The sequence below is a fragment of the Acartia tonsa genome, chromosome 13 (assembly GCF_053477335.1).
Source record: "Acartia tonsa isolate MP-2025a chromosome 13, ASM5347733v1, whole genome shotgun sequence".
NCBI classification, from domain to species: domain Eukaryota; kingdom Metazoa; phylum Arthropoda; class Copepoda; order Calanoida; family Acartiidae; genus Acartia; species Acartia tonsa.
Window position 1 is genome coordinate 40,608,570 of NC_137272.1, and position 24,497 is coordinate 40,633,066.

Below are 24,497 nucleotides of genomic sequence, written 5' to 3' on the forward strand. Positions count from 1 at the left end.
ATTGAACAAAGGGACAAAATGAATTATATACAATATGTTCATATTATAAATATGCAATAAATCATAGAAATCATGAAACACTTAAGCATAAAAAAGCATTCAAGTCTTTTAATGCATGATCAACATACCGACAGACCAATAAAATTGATAAAAATATTAGATGAGCGTCACAATTATCAGCGTGCTAAGGGGGGTGTATCCACCCACTAGAAAGATTAAGGGGGCTGATACGACCCGTTATAGGGATATACAACTCTATATTCGCCTTAGCTGGGGTCTACACCTCCCTGATACACCCTCTTAAAACATCAAAGGGGTGTGTTAAGTTAATATACACATACCCTTGGCTGTTTTAGGGCGTGTATAAAAACTTGTAGTAAAATCCTGTTGACGCCATGCACTGGTTAAAATATTTACCTTCTTAAATAAAGGTAGCTGCCTGTTGTCTCACTTATTGTCACAGTAATCAAAACTAAAAATATATCATTTCAATATTTAACAAGGATGACAACATCCATAAAAGCGAAGCACTGAAACGGTAGGACAAACGGACACTAACACTTCTATAGGGTCAGAACTGAATAATCAGAATATAAATGTACAAGAGTCGAAGCAAAATTGTGAGTAAATTTGTTAAAAAACTGCTTGATACAGGATAATGTTTATGGACATACTTACATTTATAGGACTTGATTATAGAGTTGCTTCGCTTATAACATTATACTTTGTTGTCCCAGGAATCAATATACCAAAAATCAGATCAATCGGATAATTAGATCACATAAAAATTTGATGTTAAAAAAGTAAATAAATCATCATGTTTAAAATGGACGTACGGACATTTTGGTAATGATTATAGAGTTGCTACGCTTTCTAAATCGTACCTAACTGCTAAAGGAATCACCATGCAAAATTTGAAATCGATAGGACAATTCTAACATGCCTAAATTAACGAAAAAAGCTATCCGTTACGGACGGACCGACCCTAATTATAGAAAAGCTTCGCTTTTAATAATTATAGAAAAGCTTCGCTTTTAAAAAGGTATATCATTCTAGTGTAGGTTTTAGGCTATTTAGTGATACTGTAATAAAATCCATACGCCAAAAAAACATAAACATAAAATCTTTAAATATTCAACAGCATGATTTTAATTTTGGTTCAAAAGTATTTTTAGTATTGAATGTACATTTTTATATCTAACTGCAGATAACCTTCCCACTGATTAGACTGCAATTGTCTAAAAGTCAACTAACTGCAATTTTTTAAAAACTGTACTTGATTATGGGACGTTTAAGGGCCAAGGAATTTCTATTATAAGTTTCAACTGCCCAGATTTTAATATCTCTAGTATAACGAGGTGTTTAGTTGTACTAGATTTAGGGATGTGCAAAATTCAAATTGCAAGGCTTGTGTTAATAGAAAAAAAAGTTCCGCACTTTTTTGCACACCCGTTTGAAAAGTTTTAACAATGTTTCTACTCATTATTACCTATAATAAGAGACACACCATAGGTTAGCACATAAAACAACCAGAGTCGTTTTCTTGTCATTTCAAATACTATCACAAGGGCTGTATAGAAGAAATATCCCTCTACAACTAAAATAGATAGATAGATGGATTAATAATAAGATTGGTAAACAGAAAGCTTGAAAATGCAGAAGATTGGTAGAGAGATGAAAAATTAAATATAAAAGAATAGAATGCTAGATATATAGACAGATATATTATTATGTAGTTATAAAGATAGAAAGAAGGCTAAGTATAAAGATAGACAGATGGCTAGATACAAAGATAGATATATAGAGAGATTGTTAGCTAGATTTTAGGCCAGCTGGATATGCGTATAAGTATATATATACCCAGAAGAGATTACTTTAAGGAAGCAACTAGGTCATTCAAGAAATTTGGTATTGTTTGTCCTATTGATAATACAAAGTAGAATGATGCCTGTCTGTCTGTCTGTCTGTCCGTCTGTCTGTCCGTCTGAAGCTTAAGATCTCAGTAACCACTGAACCGATTGGGCTCTACTCTTCAGGGAATATACCTACTGTTTTTAAGCTATTTTCTTAGGGGGGGGGGGGGGTGGGACACCCCCAACCCCAGAAAAAACAAAAAATCCCCCCCATTTTTTTTTGTAGAGGATTTCCTTGGTCCTTTTACGTATTTCGCCCAAATTTTTTTTTTATCACCTCTTGGGGCACAGCCCCTAGAGGCTAGGGGCAAAGCCGCTAGTACATAACAAGGAACTTACACATCCAAGAGAAGAAAGCCAACCACGCGAAGTGTGTGACAGCCCCCATAGCCTCACATATACCACAAGAAAAGCTTTTGTTGCTGCCTATAAATGAACAAGAACATTTAGGTCAGGTAGAATTGATATAGAATATTTGGGAATAGTGCCTTTCGTAACATCGCACCTTAAGGGGCGATTCTTCGTGTTTTTAAAATGGCTTTTTATAGGTTATTTTAGGTTAGGTTAGGTTATATTGGGTTAGGTGATTGCCCCACGGGGTTAGGTAATTGGCCCAGCAGGGTTAGAGCCCCCCGCAGGTGCTAGAAATAAGAGAAAAGCAACTGTTAAAAATACGAAGAATCGCCCCTTAAGGCGCGATGTTATTGTGAGAGATTCTTGCATAACTTGACAAAATGTTTATTACAGCTTTCTAATATTACTATTCACCCCATCTTCCCCTTATGGCTTCACCCCATCCTTTCCCCTGACCATGGGTAACATATTGATCAATATATGAGGACTATTAGCAACCCGCGACCGTGGCTCAACACGTAGCGTATCCGCTCGTCGTCGGGAAGGTGATAGGTTCGAATCTCGGCCAGACACCGCGTCATAACTAAAGACGTTAAAAATGGTTCCTCATGCTGCTATGTCAGGTGCGCGACATAAATAGTTAGAGTAGGGGGAATGCCTTGGCCCAAAACAGGCGCAACTCACTACCATGCACAGTTAGGACTTCTCAGACAAAGGTCGTGCAATCAAAGGGTTGGTTGTCTGATGGGCAAATGGATGCTTTACACCGTAATAATAGGGCTTAGGGCTGACAATCCTATCCCATATCCATAAAAAAAGCCACATTGTTACAGAAACACTGACATATTGTCAGCGGCCAATGCTCCCCCTGTGGAGTGAAAAGGGCTTGTTTTTTACTGTCTATATTAGCAACCTAGATTAATGAAAAAAATTCCCCTGTCAAAATATACACGTATTCTACATCTATTTTCAGGTAGCTTGGAATATATTTAATAATTTCAGATAAATTATTTCACAGGCCTTTGATAATTTGGAACAAAAGGGAAAAAAAAGTTCTTTTTTTACAAAGTTTCTTATAGTCTGTGATTACTAATTAGGGGTTTTAGGTAACCCGCTCCCCCCTCACAATAAATACTTTTTATTTCAAAAAGTTTTTGTCAGAACAGTCTTTAAACTATTTTTAATGGGTTGTCCTAGCTTCCAAGAAAAAATTTATAAACTATAATAGTATATATTTCTAGAAAGCAGAAACCAATTATTATACAATTGGCGAGATCTTAAACTGCATTTGTACAGACAGACGGACAAATCATATTTTGATAATTATTACCTACAAAAGCCACAAAGCAAAGTTGTGCTATGAAAAGACAAATATTTCTGTTGGATTCTGCAGTTCTTCTCAATAAATTTCTTGTGTCTTTTCTATAACAAAGTTTAAGTCAATTTTCCACTAACTAAACAAATCAAAACCTCTTTTTGATTCTTAATTTAGGTTAGGTTAAGTAGGAAATTAGATTCCTCCGCTGGGATAGAGCACAAATGAATATTAGCCGCCGAAGGTTGGAGCAATAAACATAATTCTAAGATTTATTTAAATTTAGCAAAAGTTAGGAATCACAAAGTCAACTTTAAATGTTGAAGTTATATAAAATTAAGTAAAGAGGGATGGGGGGGGGGGGGGGAGAAAATTAAGTCCCATATTAATCAACTATATTCATATAATAATTGTTTAAAGTATATGACAAAGAAAATAAAGTATGCAAACACATCATACATCGCGTTTTTTTGCATTGTAAAAATTAATTTCTATTTATGCATATTATTAATTCATTTAATTTCAATTATATTCCTAATATGTATCAAGTTTCACTTATAAAACTTACAGAAGTATCTAGAGTATGAAAGTAATTTATTAACCAACTAAAAAAAATATATTCAAACTCACTTGTTTAGAAAGAGTAGGGTCTCAGTAAGAATCAAGGAAATCATGGATATTATCAACAAAAATGTTGATAGGGCACTTAACACTAAAAATAGTAATATTCTGTTTAATAGATAAAAATTATAAGTTTATTGTTCAATTACTTGAATAATTTTTAATCAATCTTTAAATAAATATAGATAAAAGAAAAATTTAAGAGGAAAAAAACTATTTAATTTAAAACATGTTAATAAATTGTTTACCTGGATCCTGGCTGTCTGCCTGACCGCTCCAGTCCAGCATGAGTCCAAAATTAGTCAGGTGGTTACAGGTACATACTACCTCTGTATCAGTGTGAGATGTTACCTATTTAGTTTTATAGATTAAATTTGTTCCAAAATGACCGCCAGGTGAAGATTTTTTTTTTAAGAGTTTTAAATTTTTAACCATTGAATAAGCATCATAGAAAAAGCAAGAATTTGTGTCAGGGATCTTAATGGACTAGACGATGAATTTATATACATTCCAGATGAAGATAAACTGTGGTATTCGGCAACCGTGAGCCATGCCTATGGCACCCCTGACCGGGGTTCGGGGAAGGGCCAACGGCCCTCCCCCGAGTCCTGGGGAAGGGGTCTACCGACCCCCTCCCTATATCTAAAATTAATGATTGAATCTGACAAGCTTTATTATGGTTAAGCTGTATTGTTAATTCCCCCCACCCTTTCCAGGGATGGGGGATCATTATTGCCCAAACTGACTATTGTATATGTATTATAATGCTTTTATGTTATGATTATTTATTCCTATCTGTGTAGTTATTGTTTGTTGTATATAGCTTTAGTACTCTTTAGACCTTCAATAAAGTGACAACTGAAATAGATGTTGATTATTATTTAGTGAATGCTAGAGAAGCGTAGCTTCTCTATAGTAAGGTGTCCACATCTGTTCACACTGCCGTAATCTAATTGAACTCCGGTGTCTGCCATTTATCCTCGGCGGATACCACAACTTTTGGTGACAGCTGTGTGAGATTACGGCAAACCACAAGTGTAGAGCAGACGCGCAGCTGAGGCTAAGGTACTCCCAGCAGTGAAACTGGCAAAACTGACACAAGCAACCTGAATTACCCACCCTGGATAGCAAGGTCTAACTCTGCATCCGGCAGTTGTGGAAGTGAAACAGCGAAACTTGACGGAGAACCGCAAGAAGCGCCGACATCTAACGGAGAATTGAGCGCTCAAAGGGCTGAAACAAGCCAAATAAGTGCAAACGGCTGAAAATAGGCCAACCTTTACTGCAAGAGATAGCAGGATCCGAACCAGCGGCGCTAGCAGGACGGGACATTCCCTGCCGCCATCAGCCGGATTTGGATCAGCGGCGCTAGCAGGACGGGACATTCCCTGCCGCCGATAGGCTGAAACACGCCACATAGCTGCGAGCTGCGAGCCAACATACGAGTGTAGTGCACCAAAGCAGAGAAAACTACGTCAACTCCAAGTATCCTGAGAGGCTACAGCGCAGCCACCCATCTAGAAAAGCAGATATTATATCACATTGTAGGGATTACCACCCTAGTGTGATGGTTAAACAATAGATTTATGAGCAAGGATTGGCAAACAATTTGTTGTGTATTGTGATAAAACTAAAAATAGAACAGGCTTGGATTTGTTGTGTATTGTGATAACAACTAAAAATAGAACAGGTTTGGTAAGCAAATCTGTTATGTATTGTGATAAGGCCAAAAATAGAATCTAGATGTAATATAACAATGCCCTGATAAACAATCTAACCACCCAAGCCTACAGGACAACAAAAATACACCCCTTATTCCAGAGGAAAGGGAGGGGCCCACTCTCCATTGAAGGAAATACAATCAAGGTGACATAACAGATAAGCCTAGGATTAAGGAGAAAGGGCACCATTACCTCATCACACAGTTACCTCAAACCCACAGCACTCCCCCTTCCTCACAGGGGGAACGGATGGATTTACCCCGTCCCCTCACGCGCTTCCCCCCTCCTACCCACACTTGACTAAGTCCGCCCACGGTGTGGAGCTAGCGACCGGGAACACAGAGCGCCATTTACGGGTTGCGCAACGGAGTGCGGAAATATCATAAAATTCAACGGACAAAGCGGACCAATGAGAGAGCGAGTTGAGGGATAAGTGCGCGTTTTACCTGTGTGCGCGGATTTGACGGTGCGTAAGCGCGTTGCAAGGACAGGAGATTTCACGCACACACACACACACCGGAGCGGAGCTACTCCATAGCATCTAACAGAGGTATTTTTAGAAAATAAAGAATTACAAGCTTCTTCCTCCTATCTATAGTGTGATAAAGGAAAACCAAATCAGTTCCTGACAGCAGTTCAGACCCTCAACAACTATCTACCCCTACCAGCCTACTCTACAACCTCAGAATAAAACTAGTGATAAGTACAGCTAAGTTATATCCTTGTAACTAAACTACCAACCTAGTGATAAAACAGTGTTGGCTTTTAGGCTAGCAAGCCTCAAGTGACAAACCATTTATAATATTGCCTTATAACCTTGTGTCCCGCCGTTGAACCGTTGACCCGATGGAGCAGCCGCAAGCGCCAGGAGGCGACCAAGCCCCAGGATGGCTCCAGGATGACCCTCAGCCGGCTCCAGCCGAGTACCGCAAGCTGATGCTGAGTAACCTGCCGGAGTATAGAGGACCGCCCAAGCAATCCTGGAGTTCCCACATCCGCAGACTCGAGATGTCATGGGCGGCTTACCGCGTGCCGCCCCATGACTCCCTCAACCGCCGCAACGCCCTTTTACTGTCACTGGTAGGGCAAGCGGCGGAAATGGCTTCTCATCTGTTTGGCGAGGCAGGCCAAGCCTTGACATACGAACAAGTCAAGGCCGAGTGTGAAATGTTATTTCGTCCCGCCTTTGAATCCCAGACGCTGAAACAAGCGTTTAGGGATTACAGGCAACACTCGACAGAACCTATACAAGCATACATATCTACAAAGTGTGCCTTGTATAGGGACGCCTACAGCCATGAGGATCTCGAATTATTAGTCGACGAATTAAATCGTGGCATTCGTAACACTAATGTGAAACGTGAAATGATGAGTCATGAGATCACCTCTGTACCTGAGTACACACGGAGAGCCATGTTCACCGTCACAATGATTACCAAGCAGCTGAAGGAGGGTGTGTGCCTAGTGGACGCCACCGACGGGCTCTCGGGATCAGCCAGCGTCCAGTTGCCCCATTACGACGAGTCGGAGCCAATGGAGATTGGCGCCTTGGCTCCGGGTCTCCACCAGATGGGGAAGGTCGCTCCAGATGACAAGGTTCCAGGCCGCTGTTTCCGCTGCCAAGGGAAAGGCCACCGAGCTCGAGACTGCCCGACGCCTATGGAAGTCAGCCTAGAGGAGAGACGCACCCAGCCACGCCGTGACCGTTCTGCCAAGTGCGAGCGTTGCCACTATGCCGGCCATACGGCGGCCGAGTGCAGAGCTGACTGGGACCAGGTAGCCGGCCGTAGGCGCACCGCAGACAAGGGTGCTCCCCCAGGAAGGCCCAGCAGAGTAGCCCACATGGAAGGGAACGCGCCCCCAGCACCACCGCAGCAAGCAGCCGCCCCCAACGCAGCGGGCCGAGCCGACGGGATGCCGCAGTTTGGGACCGTTCCAGCTAGGATCAACGTACTGGGCGGCGCGGCTGAACCCAACCGGGTTGGCCTGGGCTTCAGTCTCAACCACCTGGGGCCGGAGTTTGTGCAACCCAACAACATCGCCGAGCCAGAAGTTCTGAGGCCCCAGCCTTTTAGCCTAAACATGATGGAGCCTGCTCGACCGAGCCTACCCAGCAAGAGTGGAGGGGCGCTACCCAGCGTCACTGAGGCGGTGTACGGGGAGGCCCTGGCGGCCGCTGAACGAGAGAGGCAGGAGGCGCTAGCCAGCGCATCAGAGTTGATGTATGGGGCGCCACCCGGCGCCGCCACCTGCGATGACTGGGGGGTGCTATCCAGCGCCTCCAACCTGGTGCCTGGGGCGACAACCGTCGCCGCCACCGAGATACCTGGATCCTGGAACGAGCCAGCCTCCAACCTGGTGCCTGGGGCGACAACCGTCGCCGCCACCGAGAGACCTGGATCCTGGAACGAGCCAGCAGTCCCAGAGGGAGGGGTAACACCCATCACCCCCAGCCAGCCAGCGCCACCAGCCTGTAGGGAGAGCCCAACTATACCCCATTCAGCGCCCCCTGCCAGCCGAAGGAACCCAGCTGCCCAGCACTTCCAATCAAGCCAGGATAAGTTAAATTTAACAAATGTGTTGTATCCAAACTATTGTAAAACCCCAACCTTGCCTGTGCCCCCTGCACCAGAGGCTGGGGAGATTGAAATTTGGGAATATAAGGACTTGCCTGTGCCACATGCACCTGAGTTCCTAGGGCAGGGGAGGGACGTGAGTCAGGGCGAGCCTGTGCCACACGCACTTCAGCCCCATGCCACTGGGCATGCCATGGACAAGGGAAGGGACCCCTTGGGGCTAGGGGAGCCGACACCCAGGCAAGCGCCAGTCGCCTGCCAGTCTGTCATTGGGGAGGGTATCGGGGTGCCCCGGCCACACAAAGATAACGCTCAATGGAAATTTGTATCTAGCCAGGAGCAGCCCAGCCGTGTCCAGCCCCGAGAAGCAGCCGTGACCCGAGCCAAAGATCCCCAGCCGCGTGCGCGAGGTAGATGGCTGTCTGGTAGCTTCTCACACTGGTGGATGGTCCTGTGGGGACTACTGCTGGCAGCCGTGTGGCCTACAACCAGCTACGTCCTGGTGGGGTGGGACTGTGCCAACCCCACCCACGTCACAGCCTACAATAAAGAAAAGATGTGTAGCACGGAACCGCTACACCAGGAGGTGCCCCTGGGCCATGAAGTACACGTCCTGCAGCAAGTCAAGATTAGGGAAACAACAGGATACAGTTGTCAGCTCACTGTGTCCCAGTGGACATTCAGGTGTGGGGTATGGGGTCACCTCAAGGTGACCTCGGTCCCCACCCTCATGAGGCCAACCAAGATCGATCCAGAAACGTGCCGAGACCTGGCCAGGAACCGAGTCTACACGCTGCCAGGCAAGACCCAGCCACTGACGTTCCAGCTGAACCATCCCCTGTTCTTCACCCTCGATATGGTGGGCGCCCTCGTCAACAGCCCCGAGGGGGTGGGTTGTGAAGGGGAGGGCGTCCACTTCGAGGGCCAGCTGTACCGCAATGAATTAGTGCTCCAGGAGCGACGGCTGCTGGTCAAGGAAGAGACCTACGTAGTAGAGGATGGACGGGTGGAGTCCCAATCTGACCACCTGGCCTTAGAATGTCCCCATTCTGAGCTGTCTTGCATCACTGGGGAAGCAACCTACGTGTGGGACCACCTGGGGAGAGATTGCCCCTTGAGGCTGATCCGCAGCCTCCAGCCTAGCCTAGTGATGGATGCGTTCCTGGTTGACCATCAAGCCCAGTTTTTCATCAACATGACCAACCCCACCTCAATAGTGAACTGCGACTTTGAGGCCCATGCCACCAACCACCCAGCATTGTTCGTGGCAGCTGACCCAGCCGCGGCAGCGCTGCCCAGAGTATCGGCCAGGGATGTTGATGTCCCCCTGCAGGCCCAGATACATGCAGGTTATATTGGATTTACTCTGGAGACACGCATGAAAAGCACAGCAGCAGAAGAAGTAGCGGCCAACTGCTGGAAGCTCCAGCAACTAGACCCGGCCCACCCGGTGCGTGTCCAGGGGAGCACGTTCTCGGTGCTGATGGGAGATGTCCTGCTCCAGCTTACCTGCCAACGCAACAAATACGTTGTCCGTGAAAGCAAGGAATGTTGGGACAAAGTACCAGTGGTGCCCACAGGATTTGTAGACGCCGTGACACGAGTGTATAGCGGCCACGCCACCAAGATTCCCTGCTCCTCCACATACCCCCTGACTGTGCACGCGGAGGAAGGCTGGATAGAGTTAACCCCCGCTCCTAAGAAGAGGCCACCCCCGCTGGATACGCCCAAGCAGCTGCTGACAGAACCCTTGGATGACTTCAGTTCAGGGGGCTTGTATTCGCAGGCTGAGTTGAACGACTGGCAGCAACTGCTGGCGTTCCCAGCGTATAAAAGCGCCATGCTGACCGGCCTGTCCTATGGCTCATGCGTTCAGCAAGGTAGCTGTTCGGCCACCGGAGACCATGGGATAGTGTCCTACAACATCGACCGACTGGCGGAGGAAGGAGAGGCCGCCCTGGATGTCTGGGCTGGATTCAGACAAGCTATTCACGAGTGGGGAGATGGCGCAGCCATACTGTGCTTGCTGTTGTTAATCCTCAAACTGCTGGGGGATCTGACCACCATTTCCCTGGCAGCAGCACAAGGAGGTGTACGGGCCGCCATGAATGCGATGTCACAAGTGTTCCTGTACCATCCAACTTTGTACAGGAAGGCCTTGGCCAGAGCCCAGCTCACCCATGCCAAGTCCCGGGACTTTTCAGTAGACTGGGACGCCATTCCCATCGGCCGGGAAGCAGCCGAGGAAATGGTGTCCATGCAATCAGCCGATAGCGGGCATGACCGCCCAGGCAGGCCAGGACCGCCCTCTGGAAGACCCCGCGGCCCCTCGGGAGGTCAGGCTGCCGCCCAGACGGTCAACTTGGCAGCCAGTGCCCCAGCCGCTGCCAACAACAACCAGAATGCCCGCTGCTGACCGTCCCAGCAACAGCTGTGCCACCCGCCAACCTGACACCTGCCGGCGCTGAGCTACGTGTCCAACCAAAGCCAGCCTCTGCCTTCTATCCCACGTTGGGAGCCCATCAGCCCTGAAAAAAACTCACCACTAGGATTCCATTGAATCATTATCATTTGTATATATATCTCAGCCCTAAGGAGCGGGCCGAAGGCCTCAACCACTGTCGGAAGTCTGGTAGGGAAACCCCCTCCCAGCCTTCCGAGGGGAGAGTTGTGGTATTCGGCAACCGTGAGCCATGCCTATGGCACCCCTGACCGGGGTTAGGGGAAGGGCCAACGGCCCTCCCCCGAGTCCTGGGGAAGGGGTCTGCCGACCCCCTCCCTATATCTAAAATTAATGATTGAATCTGACAAGCTTTATTATGGTTAAGCTGTATTGTTAATTCCCCCCACCCTTTCCAGGGATGGGGGATCATTATTGCCCAAACTGACTATTGTATATGTATTATAATGCTTTTATGTTATGATTATTTATTCCTATCTGTGTAGTTATTGTTTGTTGTATATAGCTTTAGTACTCTTTAGACCTTCAATAAAGTGACAACTGAAATAGATGTTGATTATTATTTAGTGAATGCTAGAGAAGCGTAGCTTCTCTATAGTAAGGTGTCCACGTCTGTTCACACTGCCGTAATCTAATTGAACTCCGGTGTCTGCCATTTATCCTCGGCGGATACCACAAAACAAACCCTTTCTGTTGATTATAGTTATTATTTAAAAGGTTTGAAATTCTTTACCAACCAATCAAAATTTAATAAAAGTACCCAAAGTTTTTTATAACAAATACTAACAAGTGTAATTAACATTCCAATGATCCCTTTTCCCCTGATTTAAATAAATACTTTTGTTTAGTTATTTTGGCTTCTAATTATGGGATTTTAAATCAATTTACAAAGAAAGATACCTCACAACCAAGGTTAGACCAATCATTAGATTTCAAATCCCAGTAGATACATTGTGGACTTCCTGGCACAAATTGACATCCATCAACTTGCTAAAATTAATATAGGATATCTTAAATATCTTAGACAGTTTTCCACTAATAAGAAAATTTTTATAATTAATCTGTTTTTTGGTTGGCCACAAGGGCCAGTAAGCCCTGACCTACATTCAACTAAACAAACTTAACTTACCTCAATAATAGAATCATGTTGGAAGACAATAATTGTTTGTAAATCTTCCAAGTCATCAGTATCATTATTTATTGTCAAACCTGAAAAAAACTCTTTTATTTTGCAATTTTTTATCTTTTAATTTTCAAATATTTTCTAACTGTACAAAAATTTAATAATTGGCAACCAATGAGATGTTTCACCTAATATTTGATCACCCAAAGCACCACCAGACTTGTAAGCATCTGTTGAAAACCTAAAGTAAAAAGAATAAAAAATTTTCAAAAAAAATTTATTGCACTATCTTTTCTTTATATTTAATTTTTACATTTTCTTCCATAAAATGATTTCCAGTATGACTTCCAAACTGATTATAATCTGCTGAATTATAACTGGTTCTGAGCCAAACTGAAAAATTAAGTATTCCATTGTATTTTACCAAATTTACCAATTTACCAGAAATAATAAAAGATGGAATAATAGTTATTTCTTGCATCGTATTATAAACAGCTTTCCGCAGATATAGAATGTATAATTATAAGATTAAATCTTATGATTGCACATTTTTATATTCGTAGAAAGCTGGATATAATACGATGCTAGACATAGTTTTTTCGTATGGATGAGAACCGGTTCCTATCCACGGAATTCAAATGAATACGAGAAAAGCTTTTATTGTCCTTTTTATTACTATGTTACCTTGGAAATATTAGTGAATCTTGCTCATTACTGTTCTCCTTGGTTTTAACAAGAGTTGATACATATGTATGGAAGTCATCGTTTTCAGTTAGGTATTTCACACAGAGGCTCCCCTAATGAACAAAATAAATATTAGGGTTTAATGTGTAACATGAATAGTTTATATTTAACTTTTTTTATAGTGCATCTTTTTAAAAGCGAAGCTTAGGGTCGGTCCGTCCGTACGTCCGTCCGTCCGTCGGTAACGGATAGCTTTTTTCGTTAATTTAGGCATGTTAGAATTGTCCTATTGATTTAAACTTTGCAAGCTAATTTCTGTAGTAGTTAGGTACGATTTAGAAAGCGTAGCAACTCTATAATCGGTACCAGAATGTCCGTACGTCTATTTTAAACATGATAATTTTTAACTTTTTAACAACAAATTTTTATGTGATGAAATTATCCGATTGATTTGATTTTTGGAATACTGATTCCTAGGACAACAAAGTACAATGTTATAAGCGAAGTATCTCTATAAGCAAGTCCTAAAAACGTAAGTATGTCCTAAAAAATTTTCCTGTATTTAAGCAGAATTTCAACAAATTTAATTAAAATTTTGATTCGACATTTTTACATTTATGTTCAGATTTTTCAGTTCTGACACACTCTACAAGTATTAATGATCGTTTGTTTTACCGTTTCAGAGCTTCGCTTTTATGGATGTTGTCATCCTTGTTTAATTTGGTTTCCTATTCCATACAATAATTCCAGCAAACACAAATATTCATTAGTCTAATGAAGTTCAATTCCAATATAACAAAGAAAATTATGTCAATAAAAACGAACCTTTTTTTCGAAATAGGATAAATAAAGGGGCATTACTTGAGAGATAGAATAGGATAGAAAGTAAGAAAGAAAAGGCAGAAAATAGAAAAAGAAAAAAAAGATTAAAACTTGTTTTTTATGTCAGATTTTGTCAGATCTAATTTGTCTTCTAAAATTGTCCCTTTCAGTCAATGAGAAGCTTACCCTAGTAATCTCTGTCTCAGCAATTTACCTTTTTTTGTGCTTATATAAGCATTTTTGTCAGATTTAAGTAGGACGTGCTCACATCGGGAAAGTCCGCACTTTACAACAAAAGTGGCTTACTTAAATCGGACATGTCGGACTAACGAGCCATTTTCGTAGGTTAATTGCTTACTTGAAGAACTATTATTGCCCTATAAACCCCTAAAAATCCCCAAAAATAAGGGTGGCTGATAAGAATCAGCCAAATCGGACGCTTTTGTCGTAAATGTCTTACAGATTAAGATTTTAATCCGGATTATTTTTCCTCAAAATTTAATCCCTTCTCAGCCATTTAGGCTATATTTGTAGTTGATTGCTTACTTATATCTTCCATTTTTGCTACAAAATCCTTACTTAAACAAGCCATTTTTGTGATTAATGTCCTACTTATATCTTCCATTTTTGCTACAAAATCCTTACTTAAACAAGCCATTTTTGTGATTAATGTCCTACTTATATCTTCCATTTTTGCTACAAAATCCTTACTTAAACAAGCCATTTTTGGGGTTGATTGCTTACTTAAATCCTCCATTTTTGCTGCAAAACCCTTACTTAAATAAGCCATTTTTGGGGTTGATTACTTACTTAAATCATCCATTTTTGTTGCAAAATCCTTACTTAAATAAGCCATTTTTGGGGTTGATTGCTTACTTAAATCATCCATTTTTACTACAAAATCCTTACTTAAATAAGCCATTTTTGGGGTTGATTACTTACTTAAATCATCCATTTTTGCTGCAAAACCCTTACTTAAATAAGCCATTTTTGGGGTTGATTACTTACTTAAATCATCCATTTTTGTTGCAAAACCCTTACTTAAATAAGCCATTTTTGGGGTTGATTACTTACTTAAATCATCCATTTTTGTTGCAAAATCCTTACTTAAATAAGCCATTTTTGCGGTTGATTGCTTACTTAAATCATCCATTTTTGTTGCAAAATCCTTACTTAAATAAGCCATTTTGGGGGTTGAGTACTTACTTAAATCATCCATTTTTGTTGCAAAATCCTTACTTAATTAAGCCATTTTTGGGGTTGATTGCTTACTTAAATCATCCATTTTTGTTGCAAAACCCTTACTTAAATAAGCCATTTTTGGGGTTTATTACTTACTTTAATCATCCATTTTTGTTGCAAAATCCTTACTTAAATAAGCCATTTTTGTAATTAACTTCCTACTTATATCTTCCATTTTTGTTACAAAATCCTTACTTAAACAAGCCATTTTTGTGATTAAATTCCTACTTATATCTTCCATTTTGGCTACAAAATTCTTACTCAAACAAGCCATTTTTGTGATTAATCTCCCACTTATATATTCCATTTTTGTTACAAAATTCTTTCTCAAACAAGCCATTTTTGAGATTAATTTCTTACTTAAATCTTCCATTTTTGCTACAAAACCCTTACTTAAACAAGCCATTTTTTGTGATTTATTTCCTACTTTCATGATGAAAATTGGCAAAATTGAACCTATAATTATTGTAAAAAAAAAACTTTATAAGTCAAATTATATTAAACTACATGATATTATACAGTATTACAATACATTCAAAAATTTTATATTCTTTTCATGTTTAAAAAATGACTGATGAAAGTTTGTTTTAAATTTATACAAATTAGATGTTTAAATCAAATTCACTAGTTTTCTGCATAAATCAATCTTCTGTTTCTGAATTAAAGTTGTGTTATAAAGTTCCAGCAAAACCACTCTAACCACAGACTGAGACAATCTGTCTTTAAAGTGATTCTAATGTACTCTAATGATATTTTGATTGATTGATCAACTCTGTTCTCCAATGAAGTAAACTCCTGAGAAAAATTTACTAATAACAAAATATTTTTAATATTGATATGAAATACACAAAACTACTCTTTCTAACATATGTTTCTTTAATATTTACAATAAATATTCATGAATTATTATTAACATTTAGAATAAATAAATATTAGTAAAATAAAGAAAATATAAACTGAAAAATATCTAATATAGTATTTCTCATTTGGGTTTAGAATTTTATTCAAAAAAAAAATTTAAGCTATTATATATAAAAACAAGCAATGAAGTGCACTGATGTCTAAGGGGGGAGGGGTGTACAGGTATGATAACCCCCACCCCCAATGAAATTTGGCATTTAGGAACTATGACATCATTGTGAAGCTTCTATGTAATACAGCATGACACACAAAAAGTATTTTTTAGGGTTTACAGACCATATTACTTAGTGTATCAAAAAAAGTAGCATATGTTATTGATCTCTTAACATTTCCACACAAGAAAAAATTTTAAACTGTTTTTAACCTATTTTTGAATGGGGGGTCAAAAATGTACTAGGACACCAATAGAATCAGACTGCAGAGCCCAAATTTGAATTAAGTCCCCAATAAACTTTTTTAGGGGGGAATTAAAAATTAATTTTTAGTGTTGCTGTAGTCATTTTGACCGGAGCAAAAGCTCTTTTTTTACTTCGGTTAATATTGTGGCTTACAGAACATTTTTATATAATTCTCTTTATATTGATACAATAAAAAAACATTACTCTGTTCATTGGAAATAATTTTTTTTCCTAAACAATTAATTTCATTGAAAAATCTAACATTTACAATAAAACAAATAATTCTGAAGTCTAACCAATAAGAAGTCTTGTTTTATTTCAATTCTTTACAATTCAAAAAAAGAGTGTTTTCACAAAGTGACTTATTTCCAATATAGTTAAATAATTTTTATTTAATTAAAATGAAAAGAATGAAAACCATACACATAAAAGATACATACTTTTTAAAATTATTAAAAAAAATAAGTTTGAATAATCTTATTTTATATCACATTTGTATATGTGACAAAAATAAATTTGTTGTATTGCATAAACATTTATTGTCATTTAACCCTTTACAGCCATTTTTTATGTTTTTAAAATAAGTGATAGAACACAAACATGTTAATGTTAATTCATTTATATATTACAAAGAATTAATTTAGATGAAATCAAAAGGCCTAATTTTACTCCATACCAGAATACAAGATTTATGAAGCAAAACACTCTAAAAGCTACAAATTTTACCCCAATAAAAAAAGACCTTTTGCTCTGGTCAAAAATGACCAGAGCATCAGTAAAAATTAAGTTTTAAATCCTACAAAAAAAGTTTATTGGGGACTTAATTCAAATTAAGGCTCTGCAGTCCGATTCTACTGTTGTCATAGTATATTTTTTATATATGTTTTAAAAATAGGTTAAAAACAGTTTAAAAAGAGTCTAAATTTTGAAAAAGTAACTTAAGAAAAAGTAACTTTTTACATGAAACAACTTTTTAAACAAAATTAAGGTAAAAATCCCTTTATTTTTGTTACTAGCAGAAAACTTACATAAAATAAAAAACTAAGTTTTAAGTTGAAAGCATGTTTTTGAGTCTTGTAAGGTTAATGATATTCTCATGATCCTAACTTTATTAACAAAAAAGATATCAACAAAATAAAATTTCATCAAAATGAGTTTTGATTTTCAAAAGCATAATTTACCAGAGATCTAAAGAGATATGTCATAAAGGGGGCCAAATAAATGTCGGAATTCATCCTTTATTATACACATTGTGATGAAAAAATTAAGATTTTTAAGTTAAAAGCATTTTTCTATTATTGGGGTTAATTATACCCTCAAATCTTAGTTCCAAGGTTAAAAGTTTTGGGAATAAAAAAGATTTACAACCTGAAATGGAAATTACCATCCCTTTCAAAAAAAAGCTTGGAAGTCCTTGAAAGTCCTTAAAAATGTAAGAATCGATCTAGCACCCCAAACAATTGCCGAAACTTAATGAAACTTGGTGAAAATATGAAGATTATTACCATAATTATCCCTAAAAATTTCAGCTCTCTATCTTTTATAGGAGTTAAAAAAATCATGTTTCACCCTTTCTGTCTCTGACAGATGGACAGATGGACAAACAGACAGATAGACATTTCAAATAATAGAGTAGCTTCACTACTAATCATAGAATAGATTTGCTACTAAAAATAAGCTCAGAATTCATATTTATAGTTTTAGAGGGGGTCTTTTGCTCCACTAGCCTCTAGAAAGGAAGTCCCGAAATGAAATCTGTAATGGTTACTTAGTTGAGTAATGTTAAAAAGTGTTCTTTAAAAAATCAGATTGATATCTTTAAAAATAAGCTCAGAACTTACATTTTTAGTGTTTTGGGGGATCTTTTGTTCCACTAGCCCCTAGAAGAAAAGTCCCAAAATTCAATTTTTACAGTTTTACAGGTGTATCCAATCAAATAAATGAGCGTACAAGCTATAAAAACAAGCCCAACAATCCAGGGCAAAATTTGGTACTGAATTATAAATATTATTGTATCATTTGCTGCATAACAAAAACACACACACAGAAAAACTTTTGGGTACCTATATTTTTGGGTACCCCAATGCCATAGAAATGATAAAGGAGTAATAAAAAAAATTATTTGTGTAAGAACCAATTATATTCAGAAAGTTTTTAAAACAGAGGGGGAGAGGAATGAGGATACTTTGTTAAATAGTTTAATGCTGCTGCCCTACTTATGGATATACTTATCCTTGTTTTAAATTAGTATAGTATAATGTTGTTGTGCTACATATGTATATAACTGTACTTGTTAACGTTAGAAGGAATAATGTTGTTGCGTTACTAATGTCCTTGTTAAATTTAGATTATTATAATGTTGCTGACAATCTTGTGGATATAAATGCACTTGTTAAAATCAGTAATTTACCACAAAAATGGCACAATTAAGTAAGCAATTTACTTTTTTTCATGCCTACTCCACGAGGAGAGATTACTAGGGACAGCATAATATAATTTTGCCGCGCTATTTATGAATATACTTCAATATTACTTAAATATCACTATTGTATAATATTGCTGCTCTACTTATACTTATACTTGTCCATGTTAAATTCAGTATAGTAAAATAATGCTGTTCTTCTTATGAACATACTTGTCCTTATAACAGTATTACCTCTAGGGGCTCGGTGACGCTTTGGGCCGCTTTGGGTAAAAGTCCTCTCCACCCCACCTTGAACCTACTCTGTGTTTTAAATTGCAAAGTAACGCGCTCAATCGCCCAGGGTATTGAGTAAGGTAACACCAAATAGATAGCCAAATCTTTAATTGCACGAATTTTGTCTAGAGGTCCTAACTGCATGGTAATGAGTTGCACCTGTTTTAAACAAAGACATTCCCCATACTCAAACCATTAATGTCACAAATCTGTAGAAACCATTTCATGCATAGTAATGTTCATGGAGGGAGAGAACATTGATTGGTTGGTTACAAACAAGAAGTAGCGAACTTTTAAACCAATAATTTTACCTTTAGAGGGGTTAATTTTGTATACCATTTTAAGATTTATATTAATCTTTTTATCAATTGTCATATCCCTTTAGATCCCTGATAGTATTGGATAACAATAAAATATAATATGAAGGGAGAGGTCAATAGCAGATAAATTATGCCGTGTTATAGTTTAAATGTATAATCAAACACGATAATTTAATTAAGCATACTACATGTTACAAGAAGGGACACTGAGAGGCAAAATAATAGACAACCCTTAATAAAAATTTCACGCATTATTACTGAAAAGGAGAATACTTTATAATCCATTGTCCTGTTACCTTGATTTACAAATTTTAGAATAGTTTTTTATCGCATCATATCATCAACACCTTTCCGCAAATAACAAAATGAAAAATTTTAAGATTAAACCCAGTTTTGTTAGCGCCTAGAATCCAAAGTCCCGGGCTAACAAAAACGATATTGATTTTATAATTTGTATTTTAATATTCGTGGAAAATTGTCTGTAATAAGATGCTTTACATAACTTTTCAGTATTGCTGAGAACCGGGATTAATTAATGGATATTAATCGGTTTCGAAGCCATACTGGAAAAATCTTGTATCCAAAAAAAAGATATTTTAAGCATGGCTCGGCACGTACCTCAGCCACGCATATATAAGCATCAATTTTAAACTGCTATTGCAAAGAAAAAAATCCGAAAAGATAATTGTCCATTCAGAAACAGGTTTTTACATTCGTTCTAAGTAATAATGGCAAACACCTCTCCCCACTCCGCTCCGTATACAACCTAACCCAACCTGACCCAAAATTCAAAGCTCCAGTGCTCATCAAGATACTTCGAGTGAAAGCGCCAATTTTTTTGTTCTTTCAATGCTTTTATAGATACATTTTTTTTGTTTTTACTACAACCTAAATTTTTGTTTTTACCAGCAATCTTGAGGAATAATGGACGATAAATTGATGAAAATTATTCATTTACAATAAGAAATAGATTATCAGTCAAAAGTTTGGGCACTTTTTGGGAACCAAGCAATCAAAATTCAATTAGGTACCCAAAGTTATTGAACTAGCCAATGAGCGAGTATTTTCAAAGAGGGATGGGATAATGGGCTGTTTATTAGTCCCTATAGTTTCATAATTACGTTTTCTTATTCAAAATAATTGAGGGATCTTGAGGGATTAGACAATGATGATAAATAAAATTAGTCTGTTGTGGATAAAAATTATTAATTGAATTGAATGAAGTTTGGCCACTACAAGATCGAAACCAACAATGGATTTATATTACATGGATCTTACACGAGATTTTCAATTCTATAATAAAGTGAACTCTCAAGCGGGCTAAAATAACGATCTCCCCCATCCCTGTAATTTACCCTATCCCCACCCCTCCTACTGGATAAACGGCCCGCCCAATAAAATGGAGGGGAAAGTGCAACCTAAATTACGACAATTTTTCTCCTGTTATATATCCACATATATTGTATATCCATTAAACCAACTGATCAAAATTCCTAAAATTATCCATTTTCTTTTTATAAAACTTGCATGGTATAAAACTTTTGGGCACCTGTCTACCCACTCCTTTCCAATAATTGTAATTTACTGTCCAGTGTTCCTTTACTTCCTGGGTATACATCTGCAGGGATAGAACAATGGACGAAAAAACTAAATTCTACCTATAGTATCATGGGACACATAAGAAAATAGACAATATAAGTAAAAAAAGGGATATTGGGCTGTTTATGACACTAGTCCCAAAAGTTTTAAAATGAATTTTGATTGGTTGGTTTATTGAGTTGAAAGTCCAAACATTTTAACCACTAATTGTAATCAAAAGAAGTCATAATTTTGTTAATTAACAATAGAGATGTTCATAAATTTATCGGCCATTGTCTTATCCCTCTGAAATGAGCATGATACTGTTTAAGGACATAGTTACATTTTTGGGACTTGATTTTAGTGTTATAGTACATAGTTTTAGATCGATAGGAAAACTCTAACAAGTCTAAACGAAAAGAACCAATATTGACGTACCAACGGAAGGAACGACCCCAATTATAGAGAAGCTTTACTTTTAAAAATTGATAATTCATTTTCCAGTATGGCTTCGAAACCGATTAATATCCGCTGGATTAGAACCGGTTCTCAGTCATACTGAAAAATTATTTAAAGCATCTTATTACAAACAATTTTTCACGGTTAATAAAATAAAAATCATTAAATTATTACCAGTTTTGTTAGCTGGGACCTCGACCCCTTGGGTCTAACAAAACTGGTTTTAATCTAATAATTTTTCATTCTAATATCCGCCGAAAGCTGTCTATAATACAATGCGATAAATAACTATTCCTTATTTTAAATGCGTAAATCTCAGTGTGGTTTATTTTCACAACAAAATCTAAATTGAGTAGGGACAGATTAATGAAAAAAATATTGCAGTAAAGTGTAAGAATTCAAATTTCTATTTCTCTATTAATTACTTGACTAGCGGCTGCACCTAACATTTGGAAGCTTGGTATCTCGGAATTCAAAGTGGTAGGGAAGGGAACAAAATAGCATAAAACCATCCTCAGAAAAATAAAATGTGAAATTTCCATGTAATAAAGAACTCAATCGGTTCGGTAGCTTTTAAAATCGTAAAGACAAAAAACCTTACTGCTTTATACAGTAGGACAGCCTAGAATAGCTTTAAGTCGCGCACCTGACATAGCAGCAGCATAACCCAGCTCATACCAATAACGAAATTAATTCGGAAGAAAATCACGAAACCTATACGTGTTTTTCAGCTGTCGTTGGGGGGCAACACATCGTTAAATTGACGACCTCTCCATTTGCCCCCCAAATATTATTTTAGATTTATTTTGCTTGTTGGTTATACCTTATTCCTGAGCATAACAATTTTAAAAATATCTAGATATAATGCGCAGTTGAGCAAAGGCTCGAACATTTACAAACTAGATTATAACATTACATTGAAAGTAAACATTTTAGTTTTTAAAATATTTGTCTTCATCTGTGGAAATATAAATATAAACAATCCATAAGTCAAATGGTCATAAGCAAAACCAAAACCTAACCTAAGGTTTAAAACCAAAACTTGTTTTAAATAGTAGTCATTTTAACTTCATTACATTCAAACTTAAAGTTTGTGAATACGAGTAGACAGATTTAAAGATAAACCTAACCCTTCTACTATTTTTACAAAATAGATATGTAGCAGGAGTGACGATATGTTTAAAATGTCAAAAAAGTTTATAGGACAATTGAGAATGAATAATTGAGAATGTTTTTAAAATATATATTTGGCCTGTACAAAGATGTTAGTTTGATAAAGTAGTCTTGGGTTGAGATGGATCAATAGCTTTTAAAAGTATTTTTTTTTAAGGGAGGTGGTATTCTAAATGCTCAAGTTTTTGTAATTTTATGTAAAATATGTTAGGTATAATTTCTTTCCAATGTTTGAAAATTAGTACACAAATGAGTAGATTTTTATCCCCATCCCATTTCCTTTATTTCTTTTAACCAAACCCCAGCCATATATTTTGACTACGCCTATTTCCTTCCTTGCAACCAAATCGTTTACAATAATATCATACGAAATAGTTATTTCTCGTATCGTATTATAAACGGCTTTCCGCGGATATAAAATGTACAATTATAAGGTTAAAACTAGTTTTTTTAGCCCTGAGGTGCCGAAGGCACCGGCTAAAAAACTAGTTTTAATCTTATGATTGTACATTTTTATATTCGTAGAAAACTGGATATAATACGATGCTAGACATAGTTTTTTCGTATGGATGAGAACCGGTTCCTATCCACCGGATTCGAATGAATACGAGAATAGTTATTTCTCGTATCATATTATAAACGGCTTTCCGCGGATATAGAATGTACAATTGTAAGATTAAAACTAGTTTTTTTAGCCCCGTGGTGCCGAAGGCACCGGCTAAAAAAACTGGTTTTAATCTTATGATTGTACATTTCTATATTCGTAGAAAACTGGAACCGGTTCCTATCCACCGGATTCGAATGAATACGAGAAATTAAATTAAAATCATAAAATTAAAACCAGTTTTCTTTGTATGTGTGTGTGTGTGTGTGTGGAACGTTAGATTACTAATAGACTGCATTCCGCGGATAGTAAATTAATTCCGGTTTTGTTAACCCTGAGGGGCCGAAGTCCTGGGCTTACAAATTTGGCATTATTGTGTTTTTTTTTATTTTAATATTGAAATAAAATTGTCTACATTACACATTTTTCCAGTATGGCTTTGAACCGGTTCTAATACCGCGGATATTTATCGGTTTCAAAGCCATACTGAAAATAAAATATCCCCTGTTGTAGATTAAAATTATTAATTGGGCACTACTTGTCTGGAACCAACCAATCGAAAGTAAATAAAAGTACCCAAAGTTTTTAAGCTAAATATAAGCGAGGATGGTAATAAAACTTTGGGTACATGTGAAAATACAGTCAAATATACCCTCCCTCCTTGGGTATAAATGTAATTTTCTTTTCAATTATCCCAACATCCCTGGGTATGGTGTGTCTACAAAAAGGCAGTGTCCAAACTTTTGCACCAATCATTTTAATCTACAAAAGTGGTCCCGTTTCACAATTGTAATTGCGCATATTGTAAACAGTTATCACGCAAGTAAATTTATGCTTTTCTACCATATAATAATTTTTTTCATTTTGACTCAAAACCTATCAAATCAAGAGGGAAAACTTCGTAGATTCGTAGCCACACTAAAATAGTTGTTTATAGCATCATTTTATATACACTGACCAGCTTTCCGTGGATTTTAAAATGTATAATTGTAAGAGTAAAAATATTTGTAGAATAATGTGTTGAAAACTTCATTTATTTGCTCAAAGATGTGCCTCAAATTAAAAAAGTTTTAAGAAAAATGCTACCCCCTTTCTCCTTATACAACCTGTCCTAACCTGACCCAAAATTAAAGGTTTCAGTGCTCATCAAGGTACTTCGAGTGAAAGCGCCAATATTTTGTTTTAGAGCATTGCAGTTATGGATTTATATTTCTTGTTTTTAAACTAAATTTTCGTTTTAACTAGGAATCTTAAAGAATATGACTAAGAATGGACGATAATTTGATGAAAATTCTCTATTTACAAACAAGTTTGAAAACCTAATTAATCAAAACTCAATAATTTATCATTATTATCTTTAGTGTTCAAACGTTTCCAACCCTAATTGTAATCTACAGAATGGGTAATTATGTTTACCATCAATGTGGATGTATATTAATTTATCAGCCATTGTCTTATCCATTTAGATCCCTGATAAATATCTGAGAAACAAGGATGACAACATCCATAAAATC

At 37.8% G+C, this 24,497-nt stretch overlaps 1 protein-coding gene across 3 annotated transcripts in view; it reads right to left on the reverse strand.

Annotated features, from left to right (window-relative positions):
* LOC145304258 (adhesion G protein-coupled receptor L4-like) overlaps positions 1–24,497 on the reverse strand; it is an 80,099-nt gene that overhangs the window by 4,851 nt on the left and 50,751 nt on the right. For all 3 annotated transcript variants that reach the window (XM_080146106.1, XM_080146104.1, XM_080146105.1), the window contains 10 exons: positions 12,769–12,881; positions 12,273–12,325; positions 12,091–12,170; positions 11,862–11,951; positions 4,452–4,554; positions 4,213–4,294; positions 3,598–3,689; positions 2,253–2,339; positions 1,490–1,597; positions 418–472 (listed from right to left, as the gene is read on the reverse strand). In XM_080146106.1, coding sequence (XP_080002232.1) covers positions 418–472; positions 1,490–1,597; positions 2,253–2,339; positions 3,598–3,689; positions 4,213–4,294; positions 4,452–4,554; positions 11,862–11,951; positions 12,091–12,170; positions 12,273–12,325; positions 12,769–12,881 — 863 coding nt within the window. The remainder of the gene's footprint in view (positions 1–417; positions 473–1,489; positions 1,598–2,252; positions 2,340–3,597; positions 3,690–4,212; positions 4,295–4,451; positions 4,555–11,861; positions 11,952–12,090; positions 12,171–12,272; positions 12,326–12,768; positions 12,882–24,497) is intronic.